The sequence below is a fragment of the Pezoporus occidentalis genome, unplaced genomic scaffold (assembly GCF_034315485.1).
Source record: "Pezoporus occidentalis ecotype Australia unplaced genomic scaffold, CSIRO_AGI_Poc_V1 ctg49, whole genome shotgun sequence".
Classification (NCBI taxonomy): Eukaryota; Metazoa; Chordata; class Aves; order Psittaciformes; family Psittacidae; genus Pezoporus; species Pezoporus occidentalis.
Genome location: NW_026915824.1, coordinates 1,077,585 through 1,099,324, shown reverse-complemented (window position 1 = coordinate 1,099,324; position 21,740 = coordinate 1,077,585). Strand labels below are relative to the sequence as shown.

The window sequence follows — 21,740 nt, the reverse complement described above, 5'->3', positions numbered from 1 at the left end:
ATTACTCACTTCAGTGGTTTGCATTGAACACAAATACTTGCATTTGTGGGCATGAAGATTCTGTTGGATAAGGTGCTACCAAACAAATGACTGACCAGAAAAGGGTCAGGCCTTGCTAATTGCTTTACTGATGTAAAGAGAACTTTCTTGTAAAGTAACAAACTCCAAGAGTGGGAGTTCGTTTCTTTGTGCTTTGCTGATCATTTCTGTGGAACCAGATTGTGTTTATTCCACTGAAACATGAGGAGTAGCAATGGTTTTGTTCCTCGAAAAGGGAAATTATCAGCTATGGAAAAGGCAGGTGCTCGTGTAAGACAGGAATTAAGAATTACCTTGGTCTCATTTATAACTATGTATATAACTAAGTTACTGATATCCATTTTCAAGTTCAGGAAGACACACGCAGAAGAGGGGGACAGCACCTGTGTGTAAGGAGCTATCGGTTGCGCCCCGCTGAGGCAGGGCCACCTCTTCGTCCGGAGTTCACCGCTGCCGCCGCGGAAAAGCCTCTCGGCCCGGCTGCGGGCCACCCGAGCGCACAGACAGGCCGGCAGACACTCCGCTTCCTCCCGCTACTGTCCCCGCCCGCCCCGGGCCTCGCCCCGTCCAGCGGGACGGAGGGAGCCGCTCAGCGCTGCCCAGCGCAGCTCCTCCCCGGGGCTGGCGGGAAGAAGAGGAGAGCACACAGCACCGCCGGAGGAGACGCCCTCCGCGGGGGACTCGTCCCCGCCCGCCGCGGCAGCCAGCGCCGCCCGCCACGAGCCGAGCCGTGGCGGAGCGCGCCTGAAAGCGGCCCGCTCCCCGCCGTTGGAGGCGGCCGAGGACCATGCTGTCGGGGCTGGGCCGGGCGGTGCTGAGCGGCTGGCCGCGAGGCGGGCGGCAGCCCCCTGTGCTGCTATGCGGCCGGGCAGCGCGGGTCGGGCGCGGTGGCAGCCCCCTGCCCTCAGCGCCTCAGGTGAGCCGCGGAGCGGGCGAGGTTCGCCGCGGGACGTTGTCGGGAAGAAGCGGGAGTGTCCCGCGCGGCAGCGGCCGCTGCCTTTTCCCCTGACGCGTGGCGGGGCTTAGCGAGCGGAGCGACACAACCTGGGGGAAGCGCAGCAGCGGCCGGGCTGGGGGCTTCGGGGCCTGGCGGGACGGGCCCCTCGGGACCGCTGCCTGGCGAGAGGCGCGGTGACTCACGCGCGGGGCGGGGAGGGGAGGTGCCGCTGGTAACGGCCGCGGGTTGGGGACGCCCTAAGGGGCGGTGGGGCCTCAGCGCGCCTCTGGCCTCGTTCCCGGCTCCAGGCGGGGTGGAGAGTAAGGGGTGAGTCACGGGCTGCTGCCGTGAAGTGCGAGGGGGGAATGGCAGCGCAAGAAAGTTTCCTCACAGGCTCTCGGGGCGTAAGAACAATGAGGTCCGTCTGCCGGTGCGCTTCTGTGGGCTTTAATAAGTCTTAGAGTTGAGTAAGAAGGGAAACGTGAAGGCACAATGACTTCAAAAATACCGGACGTGGGACAGTGTGGTTCTGGAGTACTGAGTGACTGGGAGGGGAGGCAGCTTCGTCCTCAGTGGGTGTTTTTAATGTTAGAGATGCTATACGTGCTTGCAGGCGTTGCAGTGGTGGAACGGGATAGCTTGTTTCCAGGGCACACTGGTGGTGTGGAAGTCTCTGGAGCATGTGGTGACAAGCTTTTCACTGAGCAGCTTCCAGAGTTTCCTTGAAGCTGGTGGTGGCAGTTGGATTTGAGGAGTTGTATGGAATGAGCTCTGTGCTCTTTGCTAAGAAAATTTGCAAGAACTGGCCAAAACTCTCTTACAAAATGCCGTTGCGTTAATTTGCCCAACCTCTGCTGTTAATGTGAGTGGCCCTTCTTTGTCATGCGTGTACATGAGGGCACTTAAGAGGAATTTCAGATAACTATTGACTTCCTTAATCTTCTAAGGTTCAAACGAGGCGTGCTAAAACCATCTTGCACCTCCCTGAGAGCATTACACTGTCATTCAGCACACACTGATAGGACATATTCGGTTTGTCACCTCTTAACTTCTCCAGGGTAGTGCTTTGCAGACAAGCTTCCTGCTTTTCTGAGGCTCTGAAATGACACTGAAGCTGATAAAACTTCAGGAAGAGACACCGAAAATGAGAGGGGGAGGAGGAAATGCTCTTGCTCTGTCAGTGCTGCCGTTATAAGAAAGAACAGAAAAGCGATCGGCCGTGTTACTTCGTGGGATGGAACATGACAGTGATGTGACTCAGGAGCTGAATACTTGCACCGAATAGATTAAGGAGAGGAATGTTGTAATTTTGAGGAAAATTCTAATTGGGAAAAGAGTTTAATGCAAGACTTTGTTCATTTCTTCAGTGGAAAAATTTTTGAATAAATTAATATAAAATGCTTTTTATGTATGTAATCCATAGTGCTGCCTTTTCTACAGAGTTGTTAGCATGATAGGTAATGGAGCATGTTGACTGGTTTCGCCCTTCCTGTTTCCATCTTTGGGTATCTTTCATTTTTTTTAATTACATATCTGCAGAACTGTTCAGGCAATTAAAATATTTGTTCTTGTAAACACTAAATGAATGGCCAGCAGCTGTAATTTCAGGCTAGTGAAAGTAAGAAGTGTGGCAGTTGTTACTGCAAGTTGTTCAGCTCTTTATGGTTTCAGTGTAATGCAGAACGTCAGGTGCCGTACATCTTGTTCAATGCAAATATCACTGTTGTGATATTTCATTTTTCTCTTTTATCTTTTCTCTTTCCCCTGATTGTTGCTGTTGCACGTTGCTAGTTCTGCTGCTTGCTATTGCTGTTTGTGTGAACAAATATTTTGCCTCTAGCTCTGGACAGAAAGGTTGGAGTGCTTGCACAGGGCTGAGGAACACAGGGCTTGCTTGGTTGCTTGTTGCCTTTGTGCTCAGCGTGGTCTGGTGCCATCGTGGGCCATGTTCTCCAGCTTGTTTGGTGATGGGAATCCATTTGACCAAATACCTTTTGGGGCACTGACTGCAGGTTTCCATTTGTAAAGCTGGAGGTGATACTTCTGTGGCCACAGAGGGCTGTAGTGTGGGTACTTAGTCATCACATACTGAAAGATATTCAAGTATTACTGTGTTGATAGACAGGTGTGTAAGTACACAGTGTATTTGTGTGTGGTGTTTTTGACTAATAAATCCACTGCTGTCAGGACAAATGAACCGTCATTGCAGTGGCTAATTTGCTGTAATTTCTCTGTAAAAGCAGGGGTTGCTGTCCCAAAGAACTGTATCCTTAACTGTTAGCTTTTCAGCTCTGCTTTTAGACAAAATCCACAATTATTCGGGTAGCTGTGATCAGCTGCTTTGCTTTTAAAGTGATACTCATACAAATTCCTTTTTATTTTGTAAAGTTGAGGGTTTTGTTACATGTGGAGTTTTGTATTATTTTTTTTAAGTGGCTAGTGCTTAGACACTTAGTTTTTCAAACCAAGAATCTTGTATCATATTTTTCAGACAGGCTTTCTTATTACACATAACTTTATTCCCCAAAGGGCACAGTTCATTTTGCTAAAGTCCCAGATTTATCATACTGCAGTTATTTTGCATGTGATGAAACCTAAAGTTGCCAACTCTTTCACTTCCTCTTCACTTGCACAATTTAACTCCCGCAGATCTTTCTGAGGGAAATGCCCTGCTTTCACTGCTCCCCCTGCCATATCACAGTGGAGAACAGATATGTTAACACAGAATCAAAGCTTAGAATTGCTAGGGTTTTGGTTTTTTTTTTGTTTTGTAAATTCATAAACCTTTTAAGCGGGGAAACATTGAAAAGACTGGATTTAATATAATTCTTTTTTTTTTTTTCTTAGACGCTCCTCATTACTCCCTTTATAGCACTGAAGCTGATGAATCTAAAATTGGATTGTTTTCTATGGCTGTTCATATATGTGAGATTCCCAGTTCAGTCCATACTATGGAGATCTGTACCAGCATGCCTGAATCACTTGGGATGTGGAAAATGAAGCCTGGGTTAGAGTTTCACTTCCCTTAACACTACTTTTCTTTAAAGTCTTGCAGCCCTGTTCTAGCTACAACTGTTTCTATCCTGTATGAAGATGGACAGAAATGTACGAAGGTGAAGTGAGGACATTTCTCCTGCAAAAGGCGGGGCTTGATTTAAACAACTATGAGTGAGGGAACTAAAATGTGAAAACTTTTTTTTTTTTCAAAATGTGAGTTTATTTAACATCATTAATTCAGAATGCATTCAATTTTTGTGAGCAAAGTTCTCTTACAATTGTATTCCCCCTCTGGAATACACTGTGAGGGGGAAGATGGTGTGTGAGCTGGCAAGATCAAATTGCAAAGGTTTCTGTGAAAAACATTAGGGCACTTTTTCTTCCTTGAGTAGGATATTGAATATGCTTGTTGCTGGGGGGAATTTTCCTCCTAGTTGCAAATTGCAGCCAGTAGGAGAGTCATTGGTTTTGTTTATCTGCAGAAAGCAGGGTAGAGAGGAGGTTCTTTCTTTGTTTTGAGGTTTTTTTGTCAGTTCCTGGTGTCATCCATATCTGTTAGAAATGTTTCTTTTAATGCTTTCAGCTGATAAGTTGTTGACTACCCAATTCATCAGACTGGCTTGAACTTTTTTCCTCTCCTTCCTCTTAGTTTTTGTAGTTCTTCAAACTCCTGAATTACTGTAATGATCCCAGCATTATACCTGTCCAGTTTCTCCTCCTGTTTTATACAGTCCTATAAGTAAGGACCTAAATGGGTCCACAAGTCCTAACAGCTACTGGATAATTGGAAATGTGTTTTTTTTCTTTTCATTTATTTATTTATTTACTTACTTCTTTTCTCTTTTGCACGTACTCTGCTATCAGGATTTCTAAGTCTGTCAGAGCAGCAACCCCAGGACATCCCAGGTGGCTTCACAGAGGTGAATTATCATTGAGTGTCTTGCCCTGCTAATGTTTCACTTAAATGTTGCTTAAGTCCCGGCTTTGTATTTTCAGCCTACTCAGGTCCTTTGGAAATTGAGGTCCAATTGGAGCCAAGAACTGGGAGTAATCTGTGGCTACTGGGCGTGTTTTGCCCCATGTTTCCTTCCCTTTGAAAACCTTGCACAACACAAGTTAGCTTGTTGATCGAAACCGAAACCTTGAGCTTATACTACCATATGTCAACAGAAACATACAACCCACTAAGTTGTTTGTTTATGGAAGTACTGTTTACTCTTACTAATTTCTAAATGCCTTCGAAAGCCATCTAGATCTCTGGCACTCGCTATAGGAAATGTGCTGTCTCAGCAGGTTCATGTATTTGCCTCTGATGGCGTAGCTATGCCAGAACAACAGGATGGCTGCTAGCTATTTCCTGTTGTCTCTTGTCATCTGACAGCTGGGAGATAGTTACGTGTTCTCTGATAAATACACTTTTGGAAAGAGATGTGACATATAGCACAGAAATTCATCATCCTTTGTACTTCACCTAATCTCATCTACTGTGTTTCTGTATCTAATCTGTCTGGTACAGATTCTGTAGTAACTCAGAAGGTTCTGAGATACTCTTGTATGTGCATATATAACTACCTGCAAACCACTCATTTCCTTGAAATTTAGGGCATTTCTAATAACCAGCCTCACTCAGTGTTTGAAACTGACATCAAAGGTGTTTTTGTCCGACAGGGCAGATAACAGAAAAGCAGCGAACTCAGATGTGTGTATCAAATCAGCTGTCCTTGCATAGAGTATTGCGATGCTTTTTTGCCTACTCTAAGTGTTAGTAGATGCGTTTCTTTGTGTGAATATAGCAATTCCTATGAAAGGAAATGAAAACCTGCTCCTGCAAGGCTGTGAAGAATGCAGTTGTGCTCCTTAGGATCACAGGCTTAAAGAAGTTGGAGCTTTTGTGTGCTGACTAAAGGCTGTGTGGTATGCAGAAAATGTAAAGAAACCCTAAAACTTAAATGCAGTCTAACATTATTATCTGTAGCAGAATCTGCATAGTATTTTAGCCAGCTTCCTGAAGAGCTTTCCCACATGGGATGCAGGAGCAATAGGCTGTGCTTCTTAAAGGCTGGGAAGTACATTAGTCCAAATATATGCAATAGACATAAAAGAAAATAAAAATTTACTTAACTTCCTGTCTACTGTAGCAACATTATTTATTTATTTTACATATTTTTTTTTTAATTTAGAATGGGGCTAGGAATAGTCATACCATAAAGTGATACCTGTATTGGCTGCATCAAGTAGATGACAGAAAATGATGCCGTGATTTCATGTGAAGTGGATGTTGTGGTCATACGAACAGTACTGTGTGAGTAATTTTTGTTGTTCATGCAATGAGAAACATCAAAGTCTGGCACTGTTCCTTCTGGCACTCTCAGTTTTTCTGTACCTGTAAAAAGACTAATACTAAACCTCTAGAAGATGTCTGAGAACATTGCTTTGCAAGAGTCTTAGGTGCTCTGAAGATTTACCAGAGAAGTGTTGAATACGAAATGCTGATTACAAACCTAGTGCATGCTTTAAGAATATGAGTCTCTTCTGATGTTTTTTTTTCTTTTGATGTTTTTTTTTTAAGGTTTAAAAACATGTTTTAAAGCTTATAGGGCAAAAACTGTAGACTATTCTAGAGCTTATAATATCTTAATTTCTGAATTAATGAGAGGGAAGGAAAGTAATAATCTTTTTTGTTTGGTTGGTTTTTGGTTTTTGTTTTCTTGTGGTGAGGACTTTTTGAAGTCCTTACACAGTAAAATTTTTTGGCATTGGAGAGAAAGCAAACAATGCACCTGTTCTCTACATCTAGTTAAACATTATAACCTTTTTTTTTCCAGCCTTCCCCTTAAGGGGAAATGAGCTGAAGGAAAACAAATGGAATAGCTGGGCTTGAGCTAGGCTTGCTTTCTCTAGGATTGTCTTTACTGTGGTGACATACTTGCAAGTCAGCAGCAAAGGTGAATTTCTCATTGGGCTGCTCATTGGTGGGGGGCATTCCTACAGCCAGGGGAGAAGGCAGTAAACTTAGCTAAGCCCAGAGGTGTTTCACAGGCACTTCTGGACCTTGTTATAATATAACGTTAATTAAGTGTCTGCTAAGGGCATGTAATACCAACATGTGCATTCCCATGGGTTCGTTTCTCTCCTTTTTTGCTCTTTTCCAGAAAGATGAAAGGGAGATACAGGTTCTCTGTGTTGCTGCCTTGTCCTCTGTCTTGCTGTCAAGATACTGAGTAATAACTTGGTGATCAGGTTTGCACGGGAAAGAGGTGGCTCTTTATAAGGTCACTCCTGCCACTCTTACAACTGCTCATTGTGTCATTTCTGGTATCCCACTAATCTGAGTAGCCTACTGAACAATGAAAATAAGCTATTTGTTCTGTGAACTTGAGTAAGGAGGTGAGTAGGACAATTTTCAGGCCTGCAAATTATTTGCTGTGACTTTTTCCATCCTCAGCTGTTGCATGAGTCCCGGATCATCTTGAAATTGCATCCAATGCAGGTGTTCTTACATGCTGTCCTTGAAATACTTTGTGTTTGCCAGGCAGGCTGTTCTTTAATTCTTGCAATGTGTGGAGACTGGCTTAGTCTATACAAGTACTGTTGTATACCCATTTGTAACTGATACACCGTATGAGGAATCCATGACGTGATCATGGTGAGTATAGATAGCTTATGGGGAATGCTTGACCCAAAGTCCATGATCCCCAAGCGTTGGGAAAGGGCGGATCTAGACTCTGAAGGTCAGGTCCCTCACTAGTAAAATAAATCCCTCATGTTAGAGTGATTCTATTTACTGCAACACCAACAGCTGAAGAAGGAACTAGAATTTTAAAATGAACATTGGTCGTCTGCGTGCCTACTAATGATGGTGATTTCTGTAGTCATAAACTAATTCTTCTCTACCCAAGGGGGGCTGGTGGGGGTAAGCAACCTACTACTCTGTGCAGAAGTGTCAGATGTCAGCAGTAAGTGCATGGGTAAACAAATAGCTTTGTGCTTGTGTGATGACGACTGGCCAGCACAACCTCTCCTTACCAGCAAGGAAACATTCAATAATCCCTCAGACTGAAGTGGATAAAAGATGATTACTGTAAAAATGGGAAACTTATACCTTCTAAAGGCTGTTTTTATCATAATGAGCACAGGCAGTACATCTTCAAAAGGACAAAAAGATTGAGTACATTATACACAAGCAAGATATAATTTTCTTTTTTTTTTTTTTTTACTGCAGATAAACAATTTGAAACAATTATTTTCATATTTACTGTCTGGTCATTTTAGATCAGAATTAGTTCAGTCTTGACATTCTGGTCAGATGGAGAGAAATAAGTTGTCTTTGAGTTGTTGTCTTTAAAGAAAAGTTTTGCTTATCTGCAAAGCAGGCAATGATTTAATCTTCCCAGTATCTCCCCATTGGTACTTACAAGTATAGTAAAAGACCACAAAAAATTGATTTAGAGATCACAAGAGCATCCTTAAATGTCCTGTATTTTTGACAGAGAGGAGGAAAAATTACATTGCTCTTCTTCCTGACAAGTAAAACTTAGGACATGAGGACATCACTTTGGTCAGAGTGCCATGATAGGGAAAAGTTGAGTACAGTACAGTATCTCTCCATGTACAGTGCAGTTGCCTGTTTTACCCAAAGGGCTTACGCCATACTGTTGGCAGAACAATGTGCTATGGTTTTGTTTGAGGTTTCCTTTTTCTAGGACCTGACCTGACCTTTTCTGTACTTTCTCATGCAAACTATTCATTATTTATATCTATACTTTTTGACCCAGCTTCTCTCTGCCTGTGTCAGCAGAGCTGTGAATGTATTCCATTGTGCTGTCAGTGGAAGAAAGACTTTTTAAATAAAACATATTTCTCACCTTTATGTGTTTGTTCTAAGTGGAAGTATAAAGGCGCCATGCCCCTGAAATAGAGCAGCATGTACACACCTAGGGACCTCTGTGGCCCCAGCAGCTCCCCGTCTGGCCCCTCTGGGCTGGAGTCCCTCATGTGAGACATGGTTTGTGACTGCGTAACCACAAAGTAGTTCATTTTTCTTTTCTGCAGATACTGTCTGTTTTTGCCTTGCCCTAGGCACAGAAAGAAGCTGAAAAAATTGTTTGCAAACAGTAATTGCAAAAATATAACCCCAGTGGAAGAAATACATGTGTCATAAAATAAATATTATGTGAGAATTTGAAGTTAATGGTCTGCTGTCCTGAATGCTGTACTCAAGGCTAGCAATTCTGAATCAGCTGAGTGTTGGAAGTCAGGGATCTTGATCAATGGCTCAGGTAAATGCTGGCTGCTGTTAACATAGATAAAATAGTTGAAACTTACAGGTACTAATCTTTCACAACAATGTTTTAAGAGCTGTGTATCTGGTTTGTGTATCTGTTGTGTTTTAAGTGGAATAGACACCTGTGAAATGGCAAGGTTAGGAGTTTATCTTAGCTTCTCAGTGGATCATCTTCAGTCTACCCTTCCTCAGCTTTTCAGAATTTTAAAATTCCAGATGGAACTATGAGAAAGTTGTTAACAACTCTAAAGCTTCTTAAAAGACAGCAGCAGTTATGAAAGTTTACGCTCATGGATTCCCCAGCTCTGTAAATAATACTGGTTTTCAAAGCACTGCTTACGCTGGTATTTTTAACTAAAACCAGGAAGTCTCTTAAATCTGGGGACAGAATGGAGACACAGCAATTAATGATCTTGAGGAATCTGTTTTCTTCTGCTTCCAAATGCAAGAGGGTGAGCATGTCTCTTGTGCCGCCTTCTGTTTATATTTGACTTCTGGATGGCTACGAACTATGTTCAAGCAGGAAAACTGAATCAGTTCCTTGGAGTTCTCTTATGAGGAGCTTCTGTGCTCAGTAACCAAAGGCCAGGATTCAACTCTACAGTGTATCTGTGCTAGATGGGACCTTGCTTTTTGCTTACATGTTCCCTTTTAATCTTAAGTGCTGCTAGTGACATATGGATTCTTAATAGCGCTTTCCCAAAGGCTGCTTTAAAATGAGTCCTGAACTATTCAGGCATCATGTTACCTGTGTTTGTGGCACACCTTTTGGTAGTTTGCTTGGAAAAGTTTCTGAAGGTATAATGAGTTCCTCGTAATATCCCGAAGGGTAAGCCTTGCTCAAGGTGCAACAGAATGAGACTGGGAAAGTTTAGAATGGGGAGCTTCCTTGGGGTTTTGCCCTAGGTTGCCTTGGGAGATGATGCGGTGCAGGATGTGTCACAGCTTTCTTAAACCAAGAAAAGTGTAATAACAATCTTGAGACAAGATTCCTGCCAGAACTTACTCCCAGACATGGGCACCACAGCAGTATCTTTTGCAGTCAGTTCTTAGTGGTACAGTTTCTCAGCTAGCTGCAATGGCTTTCAGTCAAAAGCATTTCTTGTAAGGCAGGTAAACACTTATTTTTTTTGCAGAGCTGGAGCTAGTCCCAATTTGAAGTGCAGGCATTGCCATTTCTGCACTGAGTTTTCTATCATTTTTTTCTCATTTTAATTTGTTGGTTATGAGTGTATTCTCCAGTGTTTTTTATATTTGTAATTTTAAATAACATCTTTTATCTGAAGCCATAAAGTTTGACATGCTATAGAATATGAAACTGTAATTAATATTTAGGCCTGTGTGCTTTAATCAGAAGCCAAAGGTGTGTACTTTGTGTTTGTAGTGAAATTAGGCATGCTTAGAAGACAGCAGTTTGAAGGTTGACTGTAAGCACACTGGGAATGTGACAGTGCTGAAGTAATTTAAAGAGGCATCAAATAGCCCAGGCCCTAAAACTGAATTATAGCTGTTAAACCATGTGTGCTTCTTGGAGTACTGACTCTTCTTGGAGTACTGACCCTTGGAGTTCTTCATGGCAGTGGAAGTATAAAATGAGCATGTTTTGCTATAGATCAAACCTTGACACAACTTTAATCTGGCCAAACCATCATAGTGGTGCTGTTCTTCAGCATTTCATAATGCTGCATATAATATAGCTTGGTACTGTTCATTCTGCAGTGTCCCTGTTACTTCTTGTGAACAAGGATGTAACTTGTCTATGGTGATTCCTCTGAGCCAGCAGATGAAAGCTATAATCCCATTGGCATTCAAATATAAATAGAGTTTTGGGTTGTTGGGAAGTTAGATCTTAAAACTGTGCACTCCTAACAGTTACAGCACATCCTGTTTTACTTGGCATTAAATATCAGTAGTTAATAGTTTTCTTGACATATTACAGAAGCTTTTGTGCAAGTTATGAATATTCATAACTAATTCAATAATTAACTGCATAAAGTTACACGGTAAGGTAGATGCTATCAGAAGTTATTAAGAGGATTAGACAAAAATGCTGATGTTGATTATTCATATGCTGCTAAACATTTTGGATGCCATATAATATTTAGAATTCAGTCCCTTACATACCTCTCTTGGTCTTTGTGGTGTTACTGATAGTTTCTAGAGTTTGGCTGAGGCTATGCAATGGTGGGTCAGCCTGTTGTATAGTCCTATAATTTAAGGACTTGAGCATTAAGAAAAACACACAGCACTTCATGGCAGCAGTCAGACCAGTGAGATCCACTACAAGCAGCCAGCTGCAACATGCTGGTTCACAGGTCAGTGCATGCTCCTATGGCACAGGCTAATCTTACCTGCACACATGCAAGAGAAGTACTGTATTTCCATGACAAAAATTTGCAATACTCCATATGTACGAGTAATGCTAGTTTCTGTGAATGGCCGTCATAAAAAATAGTCAACCAGCCGTTATTCCTAGGCCTGGAGCTAACAGAGGAACCATCTTCTCTGCTGCTTTATTTTTATTTCACTTGTAGCCATACTGAAAAGTGGGTTGGCAGGTCACACATTAATATTTAAATCAGGTAGTTGCTGGTATCACAGGGCTCCCTTGCTGCTGTTAGAAATTCACTGGTGTGTGTCATTTAAAATGAAAAAAAACCAGTTTGTCTCTCTTAGTGTTGCTGACACCACATGTAGCCCAGCCCAATGCAGTTGCCTCAGGCTGTCTCTAGCTCCTGCTCCAGGCGCCTCGCTGCTCTTTCATTCGAGAGGTCACCCAAGTGCATCCTAAAGCCCTGCAGAACGGCAGGGGTCGTGCTGCTGCAGTAATGCTTTCTCTGCCAGTATTGGGTCGTGATGTGGTTTTCAGTGCTGTGGAGTATCTACTTCAGGGGGAAGCTGTAGTTGGAGAAATTTGTTTAGTCTTATTCCCTGCTTTCATGTTCTGTCCCTGTGTCCCGTGTTGATGAAAGCAAAAAAATCTCATGTCCGAGTTAAGAAAGGTACGGTTGAGCCCCAACAGCACATATCCAGAGGGAGGGAAATATTGAACATTTATTCAAAGACAGTTGTGAAAGCACAGAATTGATGGACTCTTGTGTTTAGCCCAAGCAAGCCATCAATATTTAGTGGGCTGTTTGTCTGCACTGTTCATTGTAGCATCCTCTGCTGGGATGCACTCTGTGGTATTTATATCCCTCATCCATGCAGAACTATGCAGGCTAGTCCTTTTCATTTAAGTTATTGTTTGATAGTGTTAATGCCTCTGTTTAAATATGAGTAGCTTGCAAGTTGCTTCAGCTGCAACAGGTAAATGTGGCAGATGATAGGTTTTTAACTGAACTTCAGTTATCTTATTCTGAGTGAAGGAAAGTAAAGATAAGGGGAGACAATCTACAGAGACTGATCAGTCTCTATAGTCTGTGTGGCTGCAAAACAAGTGAAGAAAGAGGTTTTTCAGTATGTTTATTAATCTGTATCAAACCCCGTGCTATTAGAACTGGCACATTGAAAAAAACATATTGCAGCAGAATATGGTGGCATCAAAGAGACTGAGACTGTATTTTCCCGTGTACTTTTTTCCAGGATGACACGTTGCAAATGAGTCCCTGTTGCTCACTTGTTGTTAATCGGGTATGTTTTCTAATTTGCTATACTTTCAATAAACCTTCAAGAAGAAAATTCAGACACTATTTTGCACTCCAGGAAAATTCTCACTGAGTCCTAAAGGTGTTTGTTGTAAGCTACTGCAGCTTCTCCAAACTGCAGTTTTCTCAAGAAGATGCAAGTTTTATAATGTGAGAAGAATTAACAAGAATCCTCATACTGTGTATTTGTGGGGAACTCGGCTCTAATCTCACTTTCTTCCTTACAACAAAGCAGCAGTCTTGGAGCATGGCTGATTGCATTATCTCCATTTCAGTAAGGAGGATTGTGAGATGTATAGTCCTGGGTGTCTGTATTTTGTATTGCAAATGGTTTTGGACACAGATTGGGCTCTGTGGGCATGATTATGCTTTTCACTGCAGCTTGTTCTGAGTGGGTTGCTGTATCCAGAAAACACTGTCCATATGGAGAGACTAGCTGGGATCCTGAAAGCAGCAAGTAGCTGCTCAGTGTGTTGGTGCACCTGGACCAAAAGCCCTTCTATATTGTGCTGTGAACATCTAGCATATACCTTCTCAGTGGGTTGGGAAGAGAACAGCATCGCAAGAGCTTGTTTCAGGCTCTTTTTGTGTGGAGTGCCGAATTCACAAGGTAACACAAACCAAAGAATAATCCTTAACCCAAGTAGGTTTTAAGGTACAGAAGACATTTTCCCTCTGTATTTCTAGCAATGAATGTTCTCTGTGTCCACTTCAGTCACTTGGCAGCAAGCGGTCCTTGACTGTTTTGTGTGTGTGTGTATTTTTTTAATGTCATCACTTCTCAGAAACATTAGGCACTTATTTTCTGAACAAAATCTGTGTACTTGCCCTCCATGGGGATTCAAACCTTTGAGATGATTTGAGTAGTGTGTTTTCCAAGCTCTTTTATAGTCAAGAGGATAATATATTCATTTATAAAAACTGAGATTCTTATCCTGTAGACAATAGAAGATCTGAAAAAAAAAATAGCACAGGGAGTAGTGCTGTGAGTAGCTGGTGGGTAAAGTTTTTGACCCAAGTTAAAGATTGACTTGTCTGTGAGCGTTATTGTTTCTGAAGTGAATGGGTTTCAGCATCAAATTGATTTTCCAAACAAACGAAGTCTGATTATTTCCTTGATAATGTTTCAGGTATTTTCTGTCAAAGTATTTTTTTGTCTCATTCAAAAACTACAAATACTTTTGCTGTTCAGTCTTTTCTACATAGTGAAAGAGACAATATATACTAGCATGATTTAATACGAAGTAGCTTGAGCAGACATGGTTTTGGTAAAAGAATTTACAAACTGCTGGAGTTAAGAAAGATGTACTAGTCAAAGCACTACTTTTGCTGGTATAGTCCCATCTGCAGTAGGAATTCTGCCTTTTGGAACCTGTAAGGAACAGGGATTTTTCCAGCCAAAGTCCTGGAGTTGGTAAAAGCCAAAGAATTGGTGTTAATCCTGGTTTAAGATCTTTGAAGGAAAATTCAGTGTAATTATTTATCTGTTCTGCATATATGAGATGTTTCTGTACTGAGAGGCTTTGTTGGTATATATACTACAACTCTTTTTTGTGGACACTCTGACAAACAGGAGACATAACATTTATTACCAATTTTTTTTCGTTTAACTTACAGCAGTTACTAGTCAGCTGTTTTCTGTTTACTTTGAAAGTTTTAAGCTTAAAATACTTAGAATAATATGCTGTCATAATACTAACATACTTACACATTCAATTTAGGGTAGCGCATTTAATAAGAAATATGAAAGAATATGAGGAGTGGTGGTCTGATAAACATACACGGGAATCTCAATATCTAGCTCTGTAATTGCCACTAGACTTTTCTGTTGATTGATCATTTTCTATGTTGCAGCTGATAGCTTTGGTAATGAATGGGGAAGAAATGTTGAGTGGATTTATTTTTTTTTCTATTAGACACTTCAGAGCTAATAGTAGCTAAAGAACTCCCATATATATATATATCCTGTGTTTTTGTTGAAATGTTTCCTGATTACTATATCAGTAAGCTCTTGATAAAGCCTTAGCAGGGTTCATGTGAAAACATTTTAAAAGTACATGACTCTGTCTTAATTATAGTGAGGCAAGAGCTAAATCCAGTGTTGAGTCAGCTGGACATTAATCACATCTATCCAGTGATGCTGTGAATCAAGGTGAGCAACTTGTCAAGAATAACATGTCAAATTGTCTGTTCCTTAGCTAAAGCAGAGTTGATTAAGCATGATGATAGGTATTAAGTGGAAGCCGGAGGTGCTGTCTCGCAAAGAAGCAAGATATGTTGCCAGCCAGTATATTGGTGATACCTTGCCTCTAAGGCAGCAACTCACAGTTTGTGTGTGAGCTCGCTGGGAGTCAGGACCCATGACCTGATGACTCCCGGCACACTGGGATGCCTGCCAGCATGGTCTTCAGCATTAGCCATAGCGCATCTTTTTGCACCAGCACCATGTGATGCTGATTCCTCCTTTGTAGAAAGAACAGAGGCCAATCTGGAACCTGTTTTTCTTGCCCAGGGCTAAATGTAACATAATCATCTGTTTTGTCACTATTGATGCTGAAGTAAATTTAACTCGTGCTAATAAAATGCCTGCAGAAGGACTCCTGCATTCTTAGTAGAATACAGAAGTGAAACAGCTGGTGTAGTAATGCGATCTGCTGCTGGTTATGGATCTAGAGGTATATTTGAGAGCACAGTCCTGGCATTACTCTTCTAATGGTGCTGGTGACATTTGAGCCGGAGTTACAAAAGTAAGTGATATTCTAAATTCTCATTAAAAAAAAAAAAGATTTCTTCTGCAGAAAACAGTCTCTCTAAAGGGGCAATACGAATGAAAGCAGATTTGTCTTATCTTTGCCATGGTACCTAAAAGACATAAAAAGAAGCTGGAATGTTGCTTAGACCCACAGATGTGTCCAGAACTGCACTTCAGATTAGCCCTTTGGATTTGATGCTTTTGTAGCATTTTAATCAGTGTGAAAGTACTTGATTTTCTTTGCAAATAGATTTACAGATTGGACCTTGTAACTCCAGCTCTTGGGTTTTCTAGGTAGTCTGTTCTTTTCTGTGAGTTGCTCCAGTGATCCCCTTTCACTCTTGAACGCTGACAGGAGGAGTAGAGCTTTAGAGGATTCAGTAGACTTTTTTTTTTTAGGGAGATCTGAACATTCTGGATACCATAGGTATAATTTCAACAGGCTCAAGACATAAGGGAAAGACAAAAAGGAGAGAGAAGTGATAATTGTAATGACAGCTGCCCCCTACTTCAAAATCCCCGGGGAAGGAGATGCCTGGGTGCTGTAGTCCTTGTGTGGAGCTCTCACTCTGTCTGAAACAGACAGTGGTTAGGACTCATCTTGCATCTTCAGAAGGATGTAATAAATTGGGACTGCCCTACACTTGCTACTGACCTTTCCTTGGAGCTGCTGGGTCCTGGAATTGGCTAATGATTTTGTCCATGTCTTCCCTTCCCAGCTGCAGTCTATACACAGCTGGGGAACAGTTGATCCATAGCTGTGAAATACTGCCCTGATTTTAGAGAATCGTTCTCCCCCTCTGCTAATAGTTGAGAAAAGAACAAGTTTTTCTAATTTGGGAAGCTGCAAATGTAGAACAAACATTCAGATGATTCCGTATTTGAACAGATAAGAGGAGTGGCTGAAGTTCATCTCAAATTAAGTAAGTACTGTCATAATCTATTAGTAGGACCATTCACATCCTGGAAGAGTACACTTACATTTCTGAACATGATATACTATCGGCTTCGGACCACAGGGGAAGATGAAAGCATGACGCTGAAGTAAAGGAGAATCAAGCTGAGAAGTATGTTGGCATGATTCTCGTAGTTAAGTATTTATCAGAAGCACACTGCTCTTAGGGTGTCATTTTTCTTCAGCCATCGGTATAATAAGGTCATAAACCATGCATAGATCGTAGTTTTCCAGGGAAATGGCTGCAAGGGGTCCTGCTTCTTGAGCAAGAACAAGTGATGTCCAGTTCCATTTAAAAGAGAAACTAGAATATATTGAGTATTTGTTGTTAGTCATGAGAAAGCAAAGTTTCTTCTTGAGCTGTAGAGTTGGTGTAGTACAGCATAAGGGAGTATTCTGTCTCTGAGTTAATTCCTGTGAGTATCAGGATGGGTGCTGACTGTAATAGGGTGGCTGTTAAATTGATTGTGAATATAGTGGTTTGATGGGTTGGATTTTGCTGTTTATCAGCTGCAAGTTCATTATGCAATTTTATCTCTCTGCTGTTTGTAAAGAAAATTTTCAAGCCTGCGGTCTCAATTTCTGTTAGTGTTGTATCAGTGAGTGCAGCGATTGTGCAAGGCCTCTCTCCTTATCATAAATCACTTTTGCAGGCATGGTCGTGAGCTTGCTGGCTTGCTTTGGTGTCATCCTTCTCCATAGCCCACTTCATGTTCACCCCAGTTTCTCTCTCTTAATTCTCCTGCAGAGGTCCAGAATCCATTTTACATGGAAAGGGAAGAGCAGTGGCAGTATGGCAATGCCTGTATTGTCTTAACACAGCTGCTAACATCATCCTGCAGCTGCTGCTACTGAATAAAGAGACTGTGCTTTGTGTACACCTCATGTTTTGCACATACAGAATACAAGATGAAGTTCTGAAGTGGCAAGTGTATTTTTTTCTAGGTCCTGCTGTCTCACTAGTGTTGAAAAAATGAAGCCATTTGATAAAAGAGATGAATAACTATAAATTTCTGGTGTCCCAGTGAAGTCCAATGGCACAGGTATTGAGAGAGAATCTGAAAGGCATCTGAAAAGCAACATAAAAGCTTTAGGGGGATTGACATAGTACTTATTTTGTAATTTTTATTGTAATACAATAAACTTGAATTTACTTGATACTCCATTTTACTCAGCACTATCTTAGTGCTAGATACAAGTTTGCTAGACAAAAGGAAAAGCACAAATGTAATACATTTGTCGTGCTCCTCCCCATCTCCCAGGGAGGAACCCCCCTGAATTTTGGCACTCCCGCTAAAAGGTCTTAATGATGAGGAAACCATGTGAATATGCTAGGGTGGTAGGAAAGACCAGTATAATTTTGCGTGGCATGTGTGGGAGGAATTTTTTAGGGGATAAGAGAATAAGAGTACTGGTATGACAGTATCTGAAATATATTAGGCTTCATCTTGCCTAATACCATAAAGATATCACTCACTGAAGGGAATTCAAAAGCAGTATAAATGGGTGGAGGCTGTAGAGATTCATTCATGAGGAAAAACTTAAAAGTCTGGGCTGCATCAATAGGAGCGTGACCAGCAGATCGAAGGAGGTGATCCTGCCCCTCTACTCTGCTCTCTTGAGACCTCACTTGGAGTACTGTGTGCATTTCTGGTGTCCTCAACATAAAAAGGACATGGAACTGTTGGAACAAGTCCAAGGCAGGGCCATGAGGATGATCAGAGGACTGGAGCACCTCACGTATGAAGACAGGCTGAGAAAGTTGGGGCTGTTCAGCTTGGAGATGAGAAGGCTGCGTGGAGACCTCATAGCAGCCTTCCAGTATCTGAAGGGGGCCTATAAGGGTGCTGGGGAGGGACTCTTCACTAGGGACTGTAGTGATAGGACAAGGGGTAATGGGTTAAAACTTAAAGAGGGGAAGTTTACATTGGATATAAGGAAGAAGTTCTTTACTGTTAGGGTGGTGAGGCAGTGGAATGGGTTGCCCATGGAAGTTGTGAATGCTCCAACCCTCGCGGTGTTCAAGACCAGGTTGGACAGAGCCGTGGGTGTCATGGTTTAGTGTGAGGCGCCCTGCCCATGGCAGGGGGGTTGGAACTAGATGATCTTAAGGTCCTTTCTAACCCTAACTATTCTATGATTCTAATTAAATATGTATAACTTGCCTAAGCAGTGACTACGGGGGTTCATAAATCTAACAAGTATGAGAGGTGCAAGCACAGAAAAATAGAAAAAAACTGTGTCTACAGTCTGGGATAAAGCCTAAATGGAAACTTTGAGTGTCCTAAGCATGACTTCCTGAGAGTGAAATGGTCTGAGCTATTAAATATGCTCCTTTGGGAGAGGACAAGAATTAATTACTTGATGTACGCAGAGCTACACTACACAGAAATCTAATAAATGTGTTGTAAGAAAAATCCTGTCCTTTTAGGGTGGTTAGATGTATGTAGTGAGCCTGGCTTTGTCCTGTGACACTAGTCACATTAGCTGTCAGCATTATTTGAATCTAGCATGAAGGATATGCAACATGAGTTAGCCATGCTGGTTTGGGTCCTATAAACAAATACTGGTTTATAAACCTGAAAAACCCCACCCTCTCTTCTCATCCTTGAACACTGGGTTGAGGGGAGGAGAGTGTCACAGGATAGCATACTCTGAAAATTAAACATTATTTAATGAGCTCCTAAAGAGAGAAAACGAATATGTTAAATGTGCTCAATCCCCTTTGTGGAGGCTAATCTAACGTATGAATTCACAAATTCATCACTTAATTTATGAGGGTTCTAACTCCCAAGTTCTCTGATTTGTAACTTGTGCACCTGTGAGCAAAGCAGTTACCTTGCTGAGGGTGAGAGCGCTCAATCCTTCCTCCTCTTGCTTAATGCAGGCATTCCTGTGTCACGCTGGAAACCATGAGAGCCTCAGCAATCTGGCTGCTGCTGGATCTGCTTCAAAAGCTTTTTGGGTGCACTGAGGAAGTTGGGTCTATACCATTTCCATAGGCTAGTAGATTCTGAAAACAATGACAATCAAAATCCAAGGCTGATGGCACAGGAGACAGGAAGCTGCAGGTGATAACAGCTGACTAATGGCCTTTTGCCCTTCTTGCCTATGGTGTCCTGCCAATGCATTGCTCTCGCTTTGACCTAACTGTGCTGCTCCCAGCATATATCAGGCCTTGGGATGGGCTGCATGTTAGCCAAAATCTGAGCAGGAGCTGCGTAGCAGGCATAGACACTTTCTCAGACCTGCTTCTGTCTAATGGTCAGGCTGAAGTTAGGTGGTAACAACTCCTCCTCTCTTGCCACAGGCTTGTTCTTAGACCCTTGCTGCTCTTCCTTGGAATTCTCCTTTGAGAATGTAGCAGTTGTGTTTTCTGCTACTTATGGTCACCTAAGTATGCAGGCATGACACAAGTCTACCTGAAATAAGGTGCAGTCTGAAGTGGAATTGGCTGCTGAACAGTTGCTGTGTGCTGCACTTGTTGCTGCCACTTTTTGTAGTATTTTCTACATTAACAAAACAGCTGAAGGCTAAGAGATTCAATCTCCCAAAGCCAGGTTGCTGAGTGTCTTTAATACATGTGACCTTTGCAGTGATAGCTGTGAGACAAAGCAAAATCATGTGACAAGGATGTCAAGCTGCCATACTTTGTGAAACCCATGTTAAGTGTGCTTGTATTTTGCTCTTTTAAAGAGAATACATGTAAAATGTGCTGTGGAAGGGAATGAAAGCATTCTTGCCCTGTCCTGATTTCCCATTGAGCCCTAAAACAGAATCACATAGCACTCTTACAAATGTGTTGCAGACATGATACTTTGCTACACAGGTTTTGTTCTTTGCTCCACTATAATCTTTGTGTGCTACCTTTTGCAAGTCACTTAAAATGTTTGTTTTTTTTTTCAGTCTGGATAAAGAAGTAATTGTACTTCCCTGCCTGCAGCAGTTGTCTAAAGATCAGAGACAGACATGTGCAATTACAGTGTGAAGAAGAGACTTATAATCAAACTAGCTGTAAGTGCTCTAAAAGATAAAAATGTATTTCCTGCCTCCAACCTTTCCCTCTTTTCCAAAGCAATTTTTTCAAAAACATCTTTTGGCAGGCTTACTGCTTTGTTGTTGAGTATTGCAGTATTGTTGAGCACCGAATAGTGACAGCTGTTACATTTTGGCTTGAGGTGCTCTTTACTATCTGTGCCTGAACACTCAGCAGTTGAAAATAATCATGGGAAAGGATTAAAATGCCAGGTGTTGATTCTGTTTCATGTGTAGGATGGCAACTGTGATTACAGTGTAGGGTCAGGCTCTTGAAGCAGAGGCATCCTTTAGAGAATGTGAAGCAAGGAACTGCAAAGGACTTTTATCAGGGCACCTCCTTCCTCTTTCTTGGCAGGTGTCACTTATTTCCTGACCATCACAGACTGAAATTGCAGGACCTATCAAAGCAGCTTCTCAGGCATCAGCTGTAGGAGCGTGACTTGCTTTCTGCAATAGGGACTAAACAGCAATGTGGACGAAGCTAATGGTTTGATGTAAAGAAGCAGAACCCCACAGAGACCTAGGAATCCTGCAGCCCTATAATATTTTTTTCTGGTTTTGCCACTTTAATGTTCAGAAATCTCTTGTCCTTTCCTAGATTTGAGCTGTTCTGTTACTGTTTAAATGCAGCTGTACTTTGAAGGGTTGAACTCATGAAGCACATTGTTAATTTAGTCAGATAGTTAACAGCTACTTTATGAAATCCTGGTGAATTACACAGTGCAAAGTAAATACATGTTTTCAGCATTTTGACTCCTGTGCAGGTATGTTATTGGCTACTGGAGCCTGGCTAAATCTTCATGCTCCAAGCCTATGGATGTTGTCGGTAGTTGTTCCAGTTCACTCATCTGTGAAATATTCACAGATTTACAGTCAGCTTAAAAGTGAAGCTGTCAAAACAACCTGTCTGGTAATGATAAATAGCTATCAGAGAAGTGGTAGGCAGCTTCTGGGCTGAAGTGTTTCACTTCCAGAAAATTTAACACCGTTTGTGTTTTGTATAATTTCTTCATTTATATGCAGAAATGCATAAATAAAAATTCTCATTTATGTTTTTTTTAATGTTTTGAAATGTCTGAACTTGTCATGTG

At 41.8% G+C, this 21,740-nt stretch overlaps 1 protein-coding gene across 4 annotated transcripts in view; it reads left to right on the top strand.

Annotated features, from left to right (window-relative positions):
- The first annotated feature begins 681 nt into the window (after positions 1 to 681).
- MCUB (mitochondrial calcium uniporter dominant negative subunit beta) overlaps positions 682 to 21,740 on the top strand; it is a 45,181-nt gene continuing 24,122 nt past the window's right edge. The window contains exons 1-2 of one of the 4 annotated variants that reach the window (XM_062636643.1): positions 817 to 955; positions 2,034 to 2,228. In XM_062636643.1, the coding sequence (XP_062492627.1) occupies positions 2,211 to 2,228 (18 nt within the window). In that variant the 5' untranslated portion in view covers positions 817 to 955; positions 2,034 to 2,210. Of the gene's footprint in view, positions 956 to 1,176; positions 1,395 to 2,033; positions 2,229 to 21,740 lie in introns of those variants that run through there. The other 3 variants (XM_062636644.1, XM_062636642.1, XM_062636641.1) reach the window with 3 other exon arrangements.